Source organism: Cebus imitator, unplaced genomic scaffold (assembly GCF_001604975.1).
Source record: "Cebus imitator isolate Cc_AM_T3 unplaced genomic scaffold, Cebus_imitator-1.0 Scaffold159, whole genome shotgun sequence".
Lineage (NCBI taxonomy): Eukaryota > Metazoa > Chordata > Mammalia > Primates > Cebidae > Cebus > Cebus imitator.
Window position 1 is genome coordinate 620204 of NW_016107474.1, and position 21275 is coordinate 641478.

At 43.2% G+C, this 21275-nt stretch overlaps 1 protein-coding gene across 3 annotated transcripts in view; it reads left to right on the top strand.

Annotated features, from left to right (window-relative positions):
• CDH13 (cadherin 13) overlaps positions 1-21275 on the top strand; it is a 1196315-nt gene that overhangs the window by 388880 nt on the left and 786160 nt on the right. For all 3 annotated transcript variants that reach the window (XM_037743903.1, XM_017543720.2, XM_017543721.2), the window contains exon 3: positions 11826-12034. In XM_037743903.1, coding sequence (XP_037599831.1) covers positions 11826-12034 — 209 coding nt within the window. The remainder of the gene's footprint in view (positions 1-11825; positions 12035-21275) is intronic.

The window sequence follows — 21275 nt, forward strand, 5'->3', positions numbered from 1 at the left end:
TTTTTTGAGACAGTGTCTCACTCTGTCACCCAGGCTGGAATGCAGTGGCAAAATTTCAGCTCACTACAGCCTCTACGTCCTGAGCTCCAGTGATCCTCCTGCCTTAGCTTCCCAATTAGCTAGAACCACAGGTGCCCACCACTCTACCAAGCTAATTTTTGCATGTTTTGTAGAGATGGGGTCTCACTATGTTGTCCAATCTGATCTCGAACTCCTGGCCTCAAGTGATCTGCCTACCTGGCCTCTCAAAGTACTAGGATTACAGGCAGGAGCCACCACACCCAGCCAATAAGCCTTTTCTTAACAGGTAGAAGGAGAAGTATATTATAAAAAAAAAATAATAATAAAAAGAATAGTGCAGTAAATATATAAACCAGTAGCATAGTTGTTTATTATCATTATCAAATATTATGTATGGTGTGCTTGACTTTTGTGACTGGCAGTGCAGATCTGTTTACACCAGCATCACTACAAACACGTGTGTAATGCATTGCACGCTTGCATTATGACAGCTGTGTCACTAGGCAGTATGATTTTGTCAGCTCCATTATAATTTTATGGAGTTGCTTTTATATATGTGTTCCTCTGTTGACCAAAGTATCACTATGTGGCATATGACCATATTTGGACAAATCTGAGATCATGCAAATATTAATAGTTGCATTGTTCTGGCTCGTAGCCCCACACCTGCATAGCTGTAGGACCTCAACGTACTCTCCTTTCTGGCCTTTTATTCCGGTTATTTTTGAAAGACCTCAAGGAATCTCTCACATGAATTCACAAATTCTTCCATGTCTAATCCTTCTGGCCTCTTTAATGATTAACATTCCTGGGAAACTCTTGGAGGAAGTACCTCCCCACTGCCCTCTGTGGGAAAAGTCTATCTCCAGGATACCCAAACCCATGCTCTGATCAAGTCGCCAGCAGACCCTGTCACTGTTCCAGCCTTCTCTCTAACAGAGCAAAGCCAAGCTGTACTCCACTCAAAAATGGGGCCACACTGCTGCTCAGTGTGACAGTTTGCTATTACAAAACAAAATAACAGTGCTTGAAAATACCTAAGGTGTGTGTGGTTTGTGAATCTTTGAGTCGTGCATGTAACTTTCTTTTTCTCTGAACTATGGATCTATAGGGCTGGACTAGGAAACCAATATTGAGTTCCTCTCTTTTTTTCTTCTGGTTATGCCTATCTCTCTAGGTGCTCATGCAGAAGTCGTCTTCCTCATAGGCTCCCTTCCTCCCCAGGTATATGCTCATGCAATAGAGAGGTAACTGGGAAGTCATAAGACTGTCAAGGCATCAAAAACAATCAGGCTCTGATTCCCAATTTAGGCTTAGCCAGGACACTTTGTCACACATCTCTAGACAATTCCAACTGCAAGACCAAGCACTCTTAAAATTACAGTGGAGTAAAGCTGTAGGAAGTCAAGCTGTCCCATTAATTTACCTAAGAGATGTACATTAAGAGAGGGCATATGTACAGAATTGCTATACACATTAAAAACTAAGGGCCTTGTCAGAGACATGTGCCAGTCTTGAAAATATCAAGAAGGGATCTCTGTAAATCTGAGACTTGGTGATTCTCAAACTCGCTGAATCCTTGATTTTTGTTTCGCTGAATGGGTGACTTTCAAATCAACTTACTCAAATCTTCACTTGAGTTTGTGCCATCATTCTTAGTTTTGTTCGGGGAGTTTCAAATGTGCTTAGCTGCCAAGTTGCAGTTCTGCTATTTATTCATTCAACAAACAGGGTTGACTATGTACTGTGTCAGGCACTATGCTATATATAAAGTAATTCCTATTTGAAATACAAATTCCTGGTGATTATAACCACCATAGGATAGATGATGCACAGCCTTCTATCAGGAAAACCTGCCATGTTTTAAGGAATCCGTGGCAAGAGGAAAACGTAAGACTGACAATAAAAAAGAAAGAAAGAAAGAAAGAAAATAGATTCAAAGCTAACAGTTCAATTTTTAGTGGTGGGAAGAGAAAATCCCTTGAAAACAGATGTGGGCTCTGTCTTTTTCCAAGAGGAAGCCGTTAAGGATTACCTGAAAAAAAAATAGGTTTCTGCTGAAGATGGCTTGACTGTATCATTCATTATAATATCTTCCACTGACATGATAGAATTGAAACTCTGTTTTATCAAAGTTGGAACTGATGCATGGAATGGAATTAAGACTGTTTTATGTTTGTTCTGCACTTAACAAGTTCTATAAAGCATTCGGAGGTGAAATTTACTCCTGGTTTAATCAGTCTTGCTTAAGGACACTCCCAGAACCTTATAGAAGCTCTGCAATGTCAGTGTTGACTCTAGGCCAAACATGGAACACAGAAGCCCCATACACGTGTTCAGGAACCAGAAGAGTAGAAAGAATCAAGGCTGTCTGCTATGCTTATTAATTCACTCACGGATCTGACCCAAAGTGGGCAGAACTGCACCTATGTTAATGAAGGCTTGATTGACTAAAATGCTGGAGGAGTGAAAGTGTTCAGGAAAATCAAAGGAAATGCTTTCTGTTTCTCTTGTTTGGGCCAATCCAAAGAGACTCTGGACTAAGCCCTGTGAATGCTTTAAAAGGAAGCTGCTGCCTCTGGATGCCAGTGGAATACTGAGGGATATGAAAATCAATTAAGTGATGGTCTGTATCCTGGAAAGATTCTGTCCATTGCTTCTGAATTAAATGTTACTTTAGTTGTCAGAAAGACACTGCTTGCCATGCTCCAGCAAAGACTTTGCCGATTAACCGATATGCAGGCCCTTCATGCTGAAGAAGGACTGAATTATGTTATTCCAAGTAGAAAAGGAATACCAGGATAACTGGGTCTCTCCAGTCTCAGGCAGAACAGACAATCTACATTCTGCTGCACTGGGGCAGTGCCTAGTCTCTGTAATGTGCAGGAGACAGCTAGTAAAGGTACTTATGAGAGCTGGTAAAAATTTTGGAAAAGTTACAAGCCAGTTGAAGGTACATTGGTACCTTGAAATAAACAATGTGTAGAGTACTTAAACCATAGAAATTGGCAAATGCTACAAATCAGGACTTTTTCTATGACTAGCACATCACTGAAACAAAGTCCTTCTCTTCTGTGTGTGCGTATCAAGATCCTGGAAGTAGATCCATGTATATCTGTCTATGGGAGGGCTACAACTTCCGGGATGACTGACTCGAAGCCTGCAATTCTGGTTCATACGCATCCTTGCGCACGTGTACGAGCGGAATCTGACCATCAATGAAAAGGCCTCACAAGTTATGTGCAGACTCATTTGCAAAGTCTCTACAAATACATGTAAACTGTAGGACAATTTACCCATATAAGGTGTGAGTGTATAAATTATAGATTGGCCCAAGCACACTTACAAGTATAGCACAAAATCCAAATAGTAGTTCATACCCAGCTCTGTGAGCAGGACTGTGCTATATCTGGCAGATAAGTTTAAATCCATCTGCATTTCATTTTTTCCTGGGATCATAACACAGCTTAATTTGCTTCCTTATCCATTTTTAGATGGTAAGAAATCTATGCTTTTTGGATTTTCATCCCCAAGAACTACCTTCAAAAGAAAGAAAAGGAAACACATAAAATCAAGGTCGGGAAGATTAAGTCCCTTAATTCACATGTCAAACTTCCCATTTCCTTTGTGGTTTTGTCTCCGAGCTGAAGTTTGTCTTTTTGTGACATTTGCATTAAGCCCAGGGGACGTTTTGAGTGGAAACACTGCTGAAAGCGTAATTGAAACTCTGAGTGGTGCCTTTTGTCTAATTTGCATTTTCCCCCAGGTGGGGGCATTTTCACTTCCTCCCTCTTCTCCCAGGATGTTCAAAGATTATCTCAAAGAATGATATGTTGCAATTTATTCCAATAAATCCCCATGTACAGTATATTATATGTATGTATTTTTTTGCTTTCAAGAAATTATTTCAAATCTGTGATAAACTCTGTAGGAAAGTCTATCATAGGTTCAGAAGAGTACAGATAGTTCATACCCCCTTCAGTTAGAGGTTTTTGATATTTGTTCACAAGTTTAATTGTTTAGTCAAATCTTTCCTTTCACTTATCCACATAGTGTCATTCTGAGCCACATAGGAAGTTGTCTCTATAGAAACAAGCATTTTTTTAAATAGACATAAACTATTCAGTTTTATCCTTAAATATGTCTTTGAACTTTGTGCTCAAGACACATATGGTCTCGATATCTACTTAAAAGTTTGAGAATCACTGACACTTTGGTGGCATCAACAAAGTCAGTAACATGAAACAACAATGCAGGGTTGATGGCATCAGATGCATCTTTAATAGGGAATTTAAGGTATGATTATAATTGGTGAGAAAGTAGCCTTCTTCCAGGAGAAAGAAGAAAAAATAAAAGATAATGTTTTAGTTTGTTTCTGTTTTGAGTCAGCGCTTTCCGATTTATTAGAGCTGTCCTTTAGATATTGCCAACGCCATGGCAACAGGAGCAATTCAGAGTTTTCCCTTTCTAGGATTTCTGTTTTTATCAAGACTTCATTATTTATATTAAATACATTATTTCTTACCAGATATTTGCATATCGGAGCCCTCCTGGATTATGAACCTGAGTAGGGTGGATCCAGGCATGAATTTGTCTAACTGAAGGCTGGCTGGAGAGGAATGTAGTCCTGGCCAGCATTTCCAGAGGGTGCAACAAACGTCACTGTGAAGGTTTTAGTGGGTACAAGGACAAACTTACTTCTTTTTAATTTGGCTATTTAGATTTGTTTTAATATTTATTAGAAAAAATACCTGGCATATTCAACATGTATTATAAAGATTACTTTCAAATAATTTTATAATCTAAAGGGTCAGTTACTTAAAAACAAGTTAAGTAAATAATCAATTTGGTATGAAGCAGCACTGAAATTGTGAGTCTGAAAGCTAAATGACTAAAGGAAAGAACACATTCCCCTAGGCAGGCTGGCATAGCACTCAGGAGTGTAGGTTTGAGAAACAGAAACCACACCCCTGAGTTTGGATTTGACCTTGGTTCACATAATAGCTTCATTGCCTTGGATAACACATGCAACCTCACTAAGTCTCAGTTTTCAGAGGGCAACAAAAGTCCTACCTCAAAGTGATGATGTGAAGAAGACGACATGAGGATTTATTGCAATCATGAATGTAAGGCTCACAGCGTAGTGCCATTACTTTAGGAAAACTCATGCCTTTGTTTTGTCTGAAGCTCTCTTCACTAACAATCCATTTGGAGACTATCGAACAAACCTTTGTTGATTCTATTATGGGCAGAGCACTGTAATTTCACTCGTTTAATATCATTTTTCCTTCACAACTGTTCACGTGAAGTAGATAGAGCTTCACCAAAACAAGTGAAAGGATTCAGTGATGGGCAAGCTTGAATCAGAACCATTAACCCCACCCCTTTAACCCTAGCACTGATGCCTGTAGTAACCATTTCCATGGCAACAGCCTGAGGCTGGCAAGGTACCTGACTAGAAGGAATGACAGGACAAAGTAGAGAAACCAGCTGGAAGAAGGAAGCTGTGTAGGAAAAGGAAAGGGTAGCTTCCTTAGTGCCCAGGATTATGGTAATAATGGTGATCATTCTCATTCATGGAACACCAAGCTCTGTCCTAAGTGCTTTCTGCATGTAGGCTTGCATTATCTTGTTTACACATACCGTAAGGATTATAGTACCTTTCAGGAAGATGCCCACTTTACAGAAGATAAAGACATTGAGGAGTAAAGAATATGGATGGTGTATTAGTCTGTTCTTGTGCCACTAATAAAGACATACCTGAGACAGGGTAATTTATTAAGAAAAGAGATGTAATTGACTCATAGTTCAGCATGGCTAGGGAGGCCTCAGGAAGATGATGATCATGGCAGAAGGGGAAGCAAACATGTCCTTCTTCACAAGGCGGCAGCAAGGTGAAGTGCAGAGTGGAGGGGGAGAACACCCTTTATAAAACCAGCAGATCATGTGAGAACTCAATATCACAAGACCAACATGGAGGTGACCACCCCTTGATTAAATTACCTCCCACCAGCTTCCTTCCATGACACATGGGGTTTATGGGAACTACAATTCAAGATGAGATTTGTGTGGGGACACAGCCAAACCATATCAGGTGATTTGCCCAATCACATACACATAAGCCAGGATAGAAAAGGGCTTAAACCACCCCCCCCTTAAAACTACCCTTTCTTGGAGAACAGAAATAATAGTTGCTGTTATGCCAGGTCCCCAACCTCTACTCTTTTCCAGGAATAGTTTGGAAATGTAGAGAGCTGTCACCTTGACAAACAATTTATTATGTAAGTTCCTGGTTCTTGGATTTGTCTGCATTAGGTTCATCACAGGGAGCTTTTCAGAGATACTACTGCATGCAGACCCCAACTCAGCACAATTGTATCATAATTTGGGGAGAGAGTGGGGGCAGGTATTGCTATTCTTTATAATGCCGCTTTGGTGATTTCATAGATGGCCAACGTTGAGAAAGAACCATGGCCTAAAGCACCTGTTCCCAAGTTGGTAAGTGGTATCAAAAATATACAAAGATACAATTATACAACCATTAGGTATTTGATTTAGAAGGTCAGGAAGGGTGCTTGAACGTATTGAGTGCCTATGATGTGCCAGGTCATGAAATTGCATTTGTTCTCTCAGTGTGACCTCACTTGGTACCTGTGATGACCCCAAAGGGATTTGTGAGATGCCCGAGAGGGCCAGACTGGGGCAACTGTCCTTTGTCCTCTTGCTCATCTATTGCTAGGAAGCAGATGTGCCCAGAGCTTGGGCTATAGAGACAGACTGAGACTGAACAGATCAGGGACAAGTTCTTGCTCTACGCCTTTCTGGATATGGGACTACGAGCCAGTGAGTCAGTCTCTCTGAGACTCAGTCTCTTCTCCTGTAAAATACGATATGATTCTTATAGATTATAGACTGTGCATTCTCATTGGGGCTATATTTCCCCCAAGGGGGTGAAATAGGTTCGAGGGGAGGACAAAAATTGTACTTACAAATGTAACATACAGATATACATGCAGTACCTAAACAGATATGAGCATACCTGTGATACTAAAATGTTATAGGAATAGTGGCAATTAGAAAAAAATTCTTAAAAGAGTCCTCAGGGGAGTAGATAATGAAAAAAACAACAGTTGAGCAACTCTGCTATAGGATTGCTATGAGGATAAAAGGAGGGACAGCTTGTACAGTCCTTTGCAAAGAGTCTAGCACTCAGGGACCATTCAGTAACTAGTAGATGCCATGATTGTTTGTCCAAGCATGACTTCATTCAAAATGTACACACTGATTCCAACCATTCTTCAGGGCTATGCAAGTTTTACTGGCATTACAGGGACAGATAAGGCACCACCTCATTCACCAATGAGCTAGGTCAAAGCTAAGCACAACAGCTGAGCACCATTATAGATGGATACACACGGGATCTAGGGGCCAAGGGGAGAACATAGATGAGTTCTTCATTTCTTTCCACTCCCTCCTGCTGGGTTCAATGAAGTCAAGAGGTCACTAGGGACTTCTTTTCCCAATTCACAGCCTTGGCGGCAGCCTCTCTTCCTCACAGCACAAAAGGGAAACCCCCAATCCTCCACCATCACTAAAGCATCATTTTGATCTGGAGAGTAATTAATGGAATTATTATTGACGGCCTCCCATATGGAAAAACATTCTGCTCATTGCTGGAGATGTAAAGATGAATGAAAGAACAAGACTCAATTTCTGCTCTTGTCTCTGGTGCAAAAAACAAATGCTTAATATGGACACGTTGCTGTAACATGAAATAAAAGGTCCTATTTGCAGGAAACTGTGAGAACACAGAGAATGTTTGAAGAAGTTGATTCAGTTGAATCTTGAAGAATAAGCAAGAGTTAACAGGGTGAAGAAGGTGAGAAATGCAGAAGCACTGTACACAAAGGGTGGAATGGTAGTGTAGGGAGACGCAAGAGTGGGTGAGGCGTGAGGCATGGAGTAAAAACAAAGGTGGAGGGGAACCTGATGGACAGCCTAGACATGGAGGACCTTGAGTGCTAAGTATTGTTTTGCAATGAAGATCTGCAGTTATATGAGACTCAGGTGGAGAAAACCTAGTCTTATAGTTGCAACTGGAGAATCCAAGGGTTCCTCCAAGGAGCAGGGCTGTGTGGCCCCCAGTACCCCACATTGCCGGGACTCAGCTTATCTCCATTCTCACTTCCTTGCTTGCTTCCTTGCTGTGTGCGTCAATCTTACCGGCTTATTTCCAGTTCTGTAAATGCCACAGTACCTTTGCATATGTTGTGGTTTTCTCTGCCTGCAATAGGTCCCCCATTGTTTATAAGAGTATTAAATTAATATCTGTCTTCCACATTAGACTTCAAACTAGGGGCTGTACCTGTCTTTGTTCAACGTTATAACTTTGGCATCTAGCATGATATAGGTTCTCAGTAAACATTTATGGAAGGAAGAAAGGGTGGGAAGAAGGACCTTAGCTGCGAATCTAGAACCCCACAAACTTTCATATACCTTTCCCTCTACCCCATTCACCCCCCAGCTGAGAGTGCCTACTTGGAACCTGTTCAAGGGTTAGGGCTAGAACCTCATGCTGGCAGTTGAGACAGTAATTTCCTGTCAGGCCTTGTCATTTGAGTAATTTGCCTTCAGTGGATGAATACTAATAGTCAATGACAGTGAAAGCAACCTTGGTGTTATTTCTTCATAGTTCACTTCCAAAACTGAAACTAAGCATGTTCAATTAATCTTGGCTACCAACATGGTTAGAGAAAGTAAGCAAGTGTCTGAGAACTGCAGGATCCCGAGAGTCCACTTGTGTGTCCATGCAGTGATGGCCCTAAAGCTGACTTAGCCATGGAAAGCCTTAGAACCATTGCAGAGTGACCAAGTGGCACCATGCAGTGTTCTTCAGGACTGAGCAGGAACATGAAAGCAGAACTGAGAAGGGCACTCACAGCACTCTACAGCAGCCCCTGCTTGTCCTCAGGGGATGAATTCCCAGACCCACAGTCGACACCTCAATCTGTGGATATTACCCAACCCTATATATGCTTATTTGCCCTATACATATATAGCTATGTTAAATTTTAATTTACAAATTAGGAATTGTAAAATATGAACAATGATAACTAATGACAAAATAGAACAATGATAACAATACTCAAAACGACACACAATTTGAAACTTATGAATTGTTTATTTCTGGAATTTCCCATTTAATATTTTCAGACCTGTATTGACCATGGGTATCTGAAATTGCACAAAGCAAAGCCATGGATATGGGGGAGCTACTGTATTCAGGTTTTGATAGGATTTCTGAAGGGTTGTATTCTCCATGAGGTATTGTCTTTATTGAAAACATGCAGTGGTGACAGGCAAATGATCCAGGGTTCAAATCCTGAGTCATTGTTTACGACGTGTGTGTCTCAGGCACGAGCTTTGCCCCCTATGAGCCTCGGTTTCCTTATTGAGAAACTGTGGGGGAAGGGGATCAAAATAGAACTTCATTCGTTGTCATTGTAAAGATTAATTCGAACGATGTGTGCAAAATATGTAACACCAATTCTTGAATGTGAAAAGTGCTACGTCTGCATTATCCACTGTTATTATGAGTTAATATGATTATTATCACCATAAGTATCATCCTCCCAGAGTAGAAATATAAGCTTAGATTTTCAGATATTTATTTGGCATTCACAGTGTGCTGGGACCTATGTAGATAAGCTTAGATAAGCTTATATTTACATGGCTTTAACAGTATGCTAGGTAGAACCTATGTAGATATTGTTACCAAAAGATGTATACGAGAAAGTTCCTAGCAACAGTATTTGGATCGCCAAACAGGAAATAATCCAGATGCCCATCGACAATAGAATAGGTAAATAGACTCAGTACAGTCACATAATAGAATACTATATGATGATTAAGGTACATATAGTAGCCTGGATACTATATAGTGATCAGTGATTACTGTTACAGTGATTAGAATAAACTACCATGACTCACAGCCACATGATGAATCTCACAGAATGTAGTATTGAATGAAGAAGCCAACGAGGAAAGAGTGCATGTTGTATGATCCCATTAGATGCAGTGCAAATGCAGGTAAAACCAATCTATGGTATTAGAAGCTAGAATAATGTAGCCCCTGGGGAAGAGGGTAGGAATTTTACTCAGGAAAGGAGGGAACTGGTAATATGTCATGTTATGGTGTGGGTGCTGGACAGTTGGGTGTGCTTACTTTGTAAAAATTCATTGAGTTGTACATTGTGATGTATGCACTTTTCTGTGTCTACATTATGCTTTGATTAAAGATTTACTAAACAAATGAGCCTGTTCAGCAGAGAGCAGAAAGCATAGAGTACAATTTTATGCTTGCTCACAAGGGGCCTCAAAGTCTACAGCAGAAGACAGATAGGCAAATGTGGGCACAGACAATGAGTTATGATACCCACAGTAATAGAAGTTTGTACCACATGCAGAATCACCATCAAAGGGAGCATGATCAGCCATCATAGCCTCTGCTTGTGTCAATGCCATGTGCTCCACGTGGTTCATGCAGGGGGCCCATCTTCCCCATTCCTTCCCACACATGGCGAAGCCATTCCACGACAGGAACATTGTTCACTTCTGCCCACTCTCCATGTCACTAGCACCACTGCCTTCATTTTGGACAGCCATCTTTGATACAACACTGAAACGTTTGAAACTGGTTCTCTTGGCCTCTCTTCTGCCCTTCTTTAAACCACTTGCTATAACCCAGATATGCAAATTACAGTCTTTGTATTGGATCCTCTGGATTCTTACAAAGCACCCTGTGGGCTGGGCATGGTGGCTTACACCTGTAATTCCACCACTTTGAAAAGACCAGGCAGGTGGATCACCTGAGGTGAGTTCGAGACCAGGCTGGCCAACATAGTGAAAGCCACTTTCTACTAAAAATACAAAAATAAGCCAGGCATGGTGGTATGTGCCTGTAATCCCAGCTACCCAGGAGACTGAAGCAGGAGAATTACTAGAGCCTGGGAGGTAGAGGCTGCAGTGAGCCAAGATCGCACCACTGCACTCCATCCAGCCTGAGCGATGGAGCAAGACTGTCTCAAAAGAAAAGCACCCTGTGTGATTCTGATGCACCTCAATCCTTGAGAAGCACTGTTCTCCACTGGAAGCAGAGCACACACCCTATCTTGACCCTCTCCACACAACAAATCGTCCAGGGCCACCAGAAATCACCCTGACTTGCTGGCTTTTCCCAACTTGTCTCCCAGATATTATCAGGCTCATTTCCACCGTTCCTTTCTAGATCCACAACATCCCTGCCACCGTTTAAGTATGCCTCTGAGCCAAGCATGTCATTAATTCTCTTTCCCTGAGTCCATTTTGCTATTTATCCCTCATCCCTGTGCCTTCGAATAGCCTGTAATGTCTTCCACATTCTTAAGGGCCATCTCATCTCCTGCTCATCTTCAATACCCAGCTTGAATACTATCTCTCTGCAGCTCTCCTCAATGCCCCTGAGCACCCTGTGTTTCTGCTCAGTCACCCACACGTGTCAGGATTAGATCACTTCCCTCAAGTGTGCATTCTCAGAGCTTAGCACCTACCTGGAATGTGCCAGGTGGTCAAGGGCATGTCTTGATTGAGTGAAGTCTTCCCGCACAAAGTCACTTGGGTACAAGCAGCTTCCTGTGGGATAAAGAACAGCGTTTGTGAACTCCGGGGTGGGGAGCTATGTGTCAATTCACATTTGACAGATCAGAGATGTCTCAGAGCTAAGCTGCCCAACCTACTCATGCTCCTTCTGTTGTTTTGTTTCCTAGTGACCTTCAGTGACTGTAAGGGAAATGACAAGCTACGCTATGAGGTCTCAAGCCCATACTTCAAGGTGAACAGCGATGGCAGCTTAGTTGCCCTGAGAAACATAACTGCAGTGGGCAGGACTCTGTTTGTCCACGCACGGACCCCGCATGCAGAAGACATGGCAGAACTCGTGATTGTCGGGGGGAAAGACGTCCAGGGCTCCTTGCAGGTAACACATGTGTTTGAGATAACCTGGGTTCAAGGAGGACATTAGGTTCTGCCTGTCTTATGTGGAAAATGGGTCTTTATTACATTGGCTAAGATTCTTTTTGTCATTGTTGTTGCAAATGACAGAAACCCAACTCTAAAAATGTTGGGGAGGGGCAGTGGGAATTGACTGACTCATGTAACTAATTTAGGAATAGTTCATGGGTTAATTCATGTAACTATTTTAGGGATAGTTCTGCCTTCAGGCATGGCTATGTGCTGGTGTCCAAATGATGACATCAGCTTTAATCCCAATGCATCTCGTGGTTCCATTTTCCTTTTATTAGATATACTGAGATGGTCACATCTCTTTCTGCCTCCCAGTGTGGAGGTCTCAGCAATTCCTCTTACTTTCCTGGTATGAAGTCACCTGAGATACCATCTCTTCTAGATGATGCTAACAAAACCTTGAAATTGAATCTCATGGTACATCTAATAGGTTAGATCATGTGCCCACCCCTGAACTAAACGTGGTGTCCATTGGGTTGTGATGTTCTGGTTGGCCACATCTTCACATTGCTTTTCCTGAAGCCAGGGCAGAGTCAGCCCTATTCACCTAAAAACATATGGACTGAGAATGAAATAATTGTAGTTACTCTAAGTAAATTAAGGAGCTGTTTTCAGAGGAAGGGAAATGGATGGTGAATAGGCAAGAAACAGTGGCCCACTAGAATTGCATATGATCCTGCATATAGTGCTATTATACATATATGATGTGTGTGCATGTGCACATATATGTACATGTATATGTTACATTCACATATACCATATGTGTGTATATGGTGCTGTATGTGTAAATGGTATATATTTGTGTAAATACCATATACATGTGTGTATACCATATACATGTGTGTATACTATATATGTGTATGTACCATATGCAATGTACCATGATATATGTACCATATGCATATGTGTATATGTATATGTATGCATACATATGGTATATGTGCGTGTATACACATACACATACATCCACGTTTAATATGTCAGAGATACCTCAAAGCTAAGCTGCCCAACCTACTCATGTTCATTTTGTTGTTTTATTTTGTTTTGCTTCCCAGCGACCTTCAGTGACTTCAGTATATGTATGCGTGCTTATGTATATATGTATATGTAATTGTATATGGTGCTGTATATGTATATGATGTATATATATGTCTATATGTATGTGTATATACACACGTATGCACCCACATTTAACAGGTCACAGATATCTCAAAGCTAAGCTGCCCAACCTACTCATGCTCTTTCTGTTGTTTGGTTTCCCAATGACCTTTGGTGACTTTGTGTAAATATGTGTGTGTGTGTATGTATATACAGGCATACACAGACTGTATATGGACATATACAGTGTGTATGTATATATATGTGTGTGTGTGTGTGTGTATATATACATATACACGGTATATCTGTATTGTATGTCTGTGTAGTTGCATATGGTGCTGTAAATGTATATGGTGTACATGTATGTCTCTCTATATACTGTGTATAGGTACGTGTGTGTATACATACATAAATGGTATATCTGTATTAGATGTATGTGTAATTGCATACGGTGCTCCTCCTTTGCCGAGCAGCAAAGCTTGTTCCCTTCCACAAGCACATGTGTGCTGATCCTTGCACTCCCACACATACATTTACACTTTATGAGTGCCACAAATTGCCATTCAGGCTTCCCGATTGTGCCATTCAGAGACTTTTTTCTTTTTTTTCTTTTTTTTTGAGACAGAGTCTCACTCTGTCTCCAGTCGCCAGGCTGGAGTGCAGTGGCACAATCTCAGCTCACTGCAACCTCCGCCTACTCGGTTCAGGCAATTCTCCTGCCTCAACCTCCTGAGTAACTGAGACTACAGGCACGCACCACCACGCCCAGCTAATTTTTGTATTTTTTAGTAGAGATGGGGTTTCACCATGTTGGTCAGGATGGTCTTGATCTCTTGACCTCATGATCCACCCACCTCGGCCTCCCAAAGTGCTGGGATTACAGGCTTGAGCCACCGCACCTGCCCCAGAGACTTTTTTCTACCACTGACTCACTCCTTCACCATGAGCTCAGAGACTCCACCTTCATGAGAAAAGGAGGGCAAGACACACAGCAGGACTCCAGCCAAACAATGACTTAATGATGGCATGTCTCAGCTTGGCGTGCCTAGCCTCTCCTATCTGCAAGCTTCATCTTCCTCAATTTTTCACAGCCCCTGATTCACATCCCTTTTCTTCACCTGCCATATTACCCATATCCCTGCTTGATCTGCTGATTTTGTTCAGTGGTGGAGTGAGCGTGGGTCACACAGCTGGGAGCAGAGACAGTATGACTGGCAATGTGAGGGTTGCCTTCCTGCCAGTGCTGTTTGTGTGATCTTGAGAGCATCATATAGCTTCTTTATCTGCAGAGTAGAGAGGTTAAACAGCCTGCAGTGGCAAATAAGTGGCTCATGTGCCATCCTACTGACACCATTCTCATGGCAGATATTGCTAATAACCTTTGGCTTAGCCCGAGTATCCTTCTCAGTACAATGCTTCTGGAACCTACTATCAATTGATCATTTAGTGATGTTTCTGAGGATGGAATCTATTTGCCACTCCTGGACTGGACAAACTTCACAATTCCCCTTCACATCTGTGAAGCTGTGAGTTAAGGGTAGATTGCAATGTAAAAGGAATGCACAGCATATCCGTGATGTTTCAGAGAACACAGGATACTGGTGAATTCGTACCAGTGTGGAAATTCATGACACCACAAAGGCAAGCTTTTCTCTTTCTCAGCCATGACCATTTTCACAGCATCTCACTAATCTGTGATATAAATTATGTGGCAAATATCTAAAGCAATGAAGTTTCCAGGATGCACAGCAAAAACAGTGTTGCATAGGAGTGGTATGTAAATGGCATGGTAAGGGGGTTTGCCCACAGACTTGAATGTATTTAGATAGAAATTGTTCATCATGAATGGTGGCTCATCTTTTTTATCTAGAAAAGACAGTGTCGTAGTGTTTTGCTTGAAAGAGAGCAGAAGGGGCTCTGAGCAGGTTACCGGGACCAACTCCACCTTGAGGGGCTGGAAGAGCTTGGTTCTTTATGAAAACTCAGCCACGTATTGTTGGTCCCTCGGGTTCCTGTGAGATGCCGTCCAGAGACAGAGCTCCTCTGAGCCCTGGCTGTTTCTCACTTGCCGCTGTCTGTAGGCATTTTCAACAAAACTTGGTTGTGTTTGTTTGCTTCTTATAAAGCAGGCGGAGGTTGCCGTGTTCTTTAGTTTGCCAGACTTCAGCAGAACAGGGCGTTCATCTCCCACCTCCAGTAATTTTATGAGGCTTGAAAACAGGCTTTGTGAAGATGTATTAGCTGTGTCCTTAACAAAAAGCACCCAAAAAGGAAAAAAAAGAGAGAAAGAAAATAAAGGGAAAACAAAATAGACAGCAAAAGAATCTTCTGAAGAGAGCACAGACCTCAATGGATGTGTAGTTGGTATTTCTTCAGTCCTACTGTGTGCAGCCAAGCGGGCCAGCTGCTAGCGAGGGAAATCAGTGAGTGCCTGAGTCAGCTCAGCCCCTGTTGGGGAGGGAAAGTGAATGTGTGCATGGATGCTTGGGTACCAGGCAGGGAGCTAACAGTGATTGATGACCTGTGCATTTGGAAAGGGGAGAGGTCAAGGGGACTTGGGGTGGTCCTCACGGCACCAGCCAGGTGCCAGGTGTTGTTCCATGGGCTACAAATGCTGACTCGTGTAATCTCCTTAGCAATTGGAGGCAGATGCTACTATCTCCTGTTTATTGATTTTACTGATGGGGGAACTGACATACAAGAGGCAAGTGACATTTCCAAGATCTCAAAATGAGTAAGAAGTGGGATGGAAGTGAGTCTTGAGCCCCAGCAGCCTAGCCCCTGAGTCCATGCCTCCAGCCCCTCTATGAGCTGGACTTTGAAAGATGGGTCAATGTGCGTAGTTGGGAGTGTCTATAAGGGAAATGTCTGACTGTCTGCAAGATGTTTCTTACTTGCAGTAAATTGCTTTACCTTCTGAGCCTCTACATAGTTTTGATTTTTTTCATTTGTAAAGTATAAATAATAGACCTGTTCGGATCTTCGTGTGGATTAAATGAGACAATCCATGTAGCAGTAATACACAGCACTCAGCTGATGCTACAGCAGCGACCAACACTTGATGCTTACATAGTATTTACTGTATGGTAAACCTGGGCTTATTCAAGTCTTTCATCCTCATAACATGCAAAGGGAAGCTGTTACTATTGGTGCTATTATGATTAGTTAGTAGGTGGCAGAGCTGGGGCTTAGACCTCAGCGATTGGGCTCCAGAGTTCTCCTTTTTTTGTTTGTTTGTTTGTTTGAGACAGGATCTCACTCCCATCTCACAGGCTGGAGTACAGTGGTACAATCTCAGCTCACTGCAACCTCTGCCTCCCGGGTTCAAGCGATTCTCCTGCCTCAGCCTCCCAAGTAGCTGAGATTACAGGCACCCACCACCACACTTGGCCAATTTTTGTATTTTTAGTAGAGAAGGGATTTTGCCATGTTGGCCAGGCTGCTCTTGAACTCCTGACCTTAAGTACTGCCTCAGCCTCCCAAAATGCAGGGATTATAGGCATGAGCTGCAGTGCCCAACCTGGAGCTCTCTGCTTTATCAGTAGGTACTATTGGCTCACCATCTGCAACAGAGCAAGACTGTACAATGTTCACTCCCACCACCGCAATTATATTAGAGGCAATCAGGGCCTAGAACCGAGAATGTCAGATAGTCAGGACCAGTTCAGTGCCCTTCCCACATCCCCTTTTCCCATGACTGAACCTGATGGAACACTCCTGCGGCTGCCTGTAAATTCTGGCCCTTGATGTCTGGCTCCCACCCTGCATCCTGCTTCTTCCCAGCCCTTTGGTTGGTGACACTGTTGGGCAACCTGGGTGCAATCTGTCTTCTCATTCTCAGCTGGGAGCTCTGCAGTTCCCAGAGATGATTTGGCTCTACCTCAGGGATTAGCCTGGGCACTCCCTACTCCCCACACGAGCCAGGGTCCAGCATCCCAGGGTCTACTTTTCTGGGCCAGGGGAAGCTAGAACAGAAAGGGAATACTGAATAAAAGCATGGGAACTGGTGGGCACACAGGGTGGAGACAGCCAGTGAAGACCAGGAGAAGGGATTTTAGATTGATATGAAAGGCGTGAAGGAGCCATTGTAGGTTCTTGAGCAGAGAAACAGGCAGGATAAAAATAATCCTTGGTGGTGTTCACCCAGAAGCCTTGACTGGAGTAGGGAAGGACTAGAGCTACTAGTTCAAATAATAGCTACCACTATTTTCTGAGAACCAATTTCATGGTGCTTTCTTAAGGTTATGCATCTCAGTCTATGGTCTAGCGTATGTTACCTCTAATTCTCACAACCTGCCTGTGGAGTTGCTGCTATTACCCCTTCCTACAGATATGAGAACCTGGCCAAGAGACCCTAACTTGAAACTGACAGAAATGAGACTGAAATTTTGGTCTCTGCCTAAATACGGAGTCTTTTTCCTGACACTTTGCTTCCAGAAGGCTGTGCCACTGGGGTGACTGCTGCCGTGGCCTATGGATCAGGAGATGAGAGCGTCAGTTAGAGCAACATGGGAGCAATGGAGGGAAACAAGACTTGCAAGATTTGCCAAAAAAGGAAGAAAGAGCCAGAATTCAGCATCTGAATGATTCCAGATTGTCTAGCCTGAAGGATGGAGATGAATTGGACTGGTCAGGAAAGAAATGTTAGGGAAAGACGTCTAGTTAGACTTGCATATGTTAATTTAGATGCTCTTAGGGACATCTTTATAGAGATGTCCAGGGGTCAGTGGACAATACGGGACTGGCTTTTAGAGTACACATCGGAAGGAAGAACAGCATAGTAGTAGGAGTTTTGGCTTATGGTGAACACCAGTGGGTTCAAATTTCTGCTGTGCCACTTACTGATTGTGTGACTTGGGCAAGTGACTCAATTATGTGAATCCCAATATCCTCATCTATCAAACGAGGATAAGAACAGTCTGTATCACAGAGTTGTCCTCTTGGGCACAGCACCAGACATTAAGAGGCAGTTCCCATCAATAGTATAATTTTGGAACCTCTAGAGGAAGGATAAGGAACTGAGGGCAAAGTATATTCACTGAGGCCACGAGACAGAAGCCAGAGATTGGGGACACGAGGAGAAAGTAAAGCCAATGATATGAAAGATAAGGCACGCTCGGAGAGGCAGGTGGGACAGCCAGCCCAACCAAAGCTGGGGCGATTTCACACTTGGCGCATTTCATGCCACTGTGTTTTGGAAGGAAAGATTCTCTAAGGCAAATGTAATCACAGTGAAGCCTGTTTTAGCTGTGGTAGCTGGAGCCTGGCTCTTCTTTAGTAAAGGGAGCCTGGTCTCTCTTATTTTTACCTGCTACTGATGACCCTGTCTTTCCTGCAAAACGTATACCCCAAATCTGTGAAGTCTGACTGTTAATGATTTAATTACAGACTCGCAAGCTATTTGTGTGTTTTTAATGGGCCACCTAGAATCTGGTACCTGCCTGGGTTATGTAAGATCACCCTAGATCTGAATAGGCAGAAGAGCAGTTTCATTCCAAATCTTTTGATATGCTCTGACAAATGGTTATGGAAGATAGTGAGGTTAACCTTCCATGCACAAAAGGGCTCTCCAGTCTGTGGAAGGGCATGACGAACCTGACACACAAAGTTATGTCTGGACAGAATCCTGACTTTTCCCCACCAGATCTGCTGTTTCTCATGGCCTAACAAGGATGAAAGGGAAAACAGCAGAGTGAGGGGCGTGTGTGTGTGTGTGTGTTTATATGCACACATGTGTGTTTACCTTGTATGTAGTTTGAAAAGTTTATACAGAAAAGTTCTGTGCTTCATTCCTCATGCAGAAATGTCTTTACCTGCCATGTAAATGGGACTCATTGACTTCATTTTCTGGCCTGGCCAATAAAAACACTCATAAACAAAAAACGCCATACTTATTCTTTCTTTCTGAGTTAAGAAATTGTAGCTTGCAGGCTGGGCGCAGCGGCTCATGCCTGTAATCCTAGCACTTTAGGAGGCCGAGGTGGATGAATTGCCTGAGCTTAAGTGTTTGAGACCAGCCTGGGGAGCACGGTGAAACGCCATGTCTACTAAAACACAAAAAATTAGCCGGTGACAGCATGTGCCTGTAATCCCAGCTACTCAAGAGGCTGAGACAGGAGAATCTCTTGAGCTAGGGAGGTGGAGGTTGCCGTCAGCTGAGCTCACGCCATTGCATTCCCGCCTGAACGACAGAGTGGGACTCCCTCTCAAAAAAAAAAAAACAAAAAGAAAAAGAAAAAAAAAGAAATTGTAGCCTGCCTGACTGTAGATCATGGCAAGTAACTCTGACATCAATTAAAGAACTTGATGAAGTCAGGTTGGGAAGTGACATAAAGGAGCTTAGAGGAATTTATTCTGACATTGGGTTTGGAAACTAAAGAGACTGTACCTCCAGGCTTCATCTTGAAACGTGGAAGCCCACACTCTCAGCGGTGGTAGAATTTAGATGCCTATGACCAGGCAGCCAGGTCCCTATGAACAAAGCAAAAGTCCCCCATGGCCCAGTGTCCCACGGAGAGTTCTGGGAGCCACCAGCTATAGGCTTGGATCCAGCTTCCTCGCTCCCAGTCTGGACTTATTCCTCAAATGCAATTTGATCACTTCACTCCTCTGCTTAATATGCCTCATTTCCTGATCAGCTCACCTGGCCTTGGGGATAAATTCTAAAGACAGAGGATGTCTGAAAAGGTCCTTTGTGGTTTAGCCTGACTGATCTCTGCAGCCTTCTTTCATGTCTGATCCCTGCTCCTCTCTACGTGGCTTGACTCTCAGAAATGTCACAGTCTCCAAGAGCCTCCCCTGCCTGTCACACCCAACTCTTGTCCCCCTCCCAAGAAAGGTTCTCCCCTGCTGGTCTCGCTCTTGGCATCAGTGTTTTTCCTTTGCAGACTTCCTCTCAATTTGTAATTATGTATTTACTTCTTTTATTGTTCAGGTGTTTAATGTCCATCTCGGTTGAATATAGGAATAGTCTCTTCCCTCCCCCCTCCCTTCCTTGTTTATTTCCCCCCCCGCTTCCTTTGTGTTCGCCGCTCTATCCTCAGCACCTGCACAGTGCCTGGCACACAGTATTCAGCAGATGCCTTTTGAATAAATGGATGAGTAAAGCAAGTTACCCAGCTCATACCCTACATTGAACTCTGCCTTCTGCAATACCGAATCACTTGTGGTTTCTTGAATTGGCCAAGCTTTCCCACCCCATTCACACTGGCTACTCCTCTGTCTGGATGGTGTCCCCTTCACTGTGGTTCCAACTACCCAGTGGTCAGCAGCATAGATACTTGAGGACCAGGCAAGATTTTCCTTCTTTGGGAACAGCTCTCTGAATATCGCCCCCAGCTTGTTAGGTGTTCCTCCTCCAGGTCCTCTAGACCCCTGCCTGGCTCTCTCTACTGATAGCATTAAACGAAACAGGCTTCTTTCTTCTGCTTGTGCCTGTCTGGATGCTGAGCTCCTGAGTTCAGGGCCCTGGCTCCCATGCAGCAGAGTCAGATCACTCTGGGGCCAGACTACCTCGGCATGAATCCCAGTGCTGCATTCACTACTTCTGCTCCAGGATCCTCAGCTGGAAAAGGGCTTCATAATTGTGTCAACCTCACAGTGATGTTGTGAGGATTCAATCAATTAACACACATATATTTAGTCAAGGTTCTCTAAAGGGACAGAACTGAAAGGATAGATGAATATATGAAGGGGAGTTTATTAGAATTGACTCCCAGAATTACAAAGTGAAGTCCCACAATAGGCCACCTGCAAGCTGAGAAGCTAGGAAGCCAGTCCGAGTCACATAGCCTCGAAAGTGGGGAAGCTGAGAGTGCAGTCTTCAGTCTGTGGCCAAAGGCCCCAGAGCATCTGGCAAAACTCTAGCGTAAAAGCTGAAGAATTTGGAGTCTGATGTCCGAGGGCAGGAACCATCCAGCACAGGAGGAAGATGGAGGCCAGAAGACGGCCAGTCTGCTCTTCCCATGCCTGCTTTCATGCTGGCAGCTGATTAGATGGTGCCCACCCAGATTGAGGGCGGGTCTGCCCCTCTCACTCCACTGACTCAGATGTTAATCTCCTTTGGCAACACCCTCACAGAAACACCCAGGAACAGT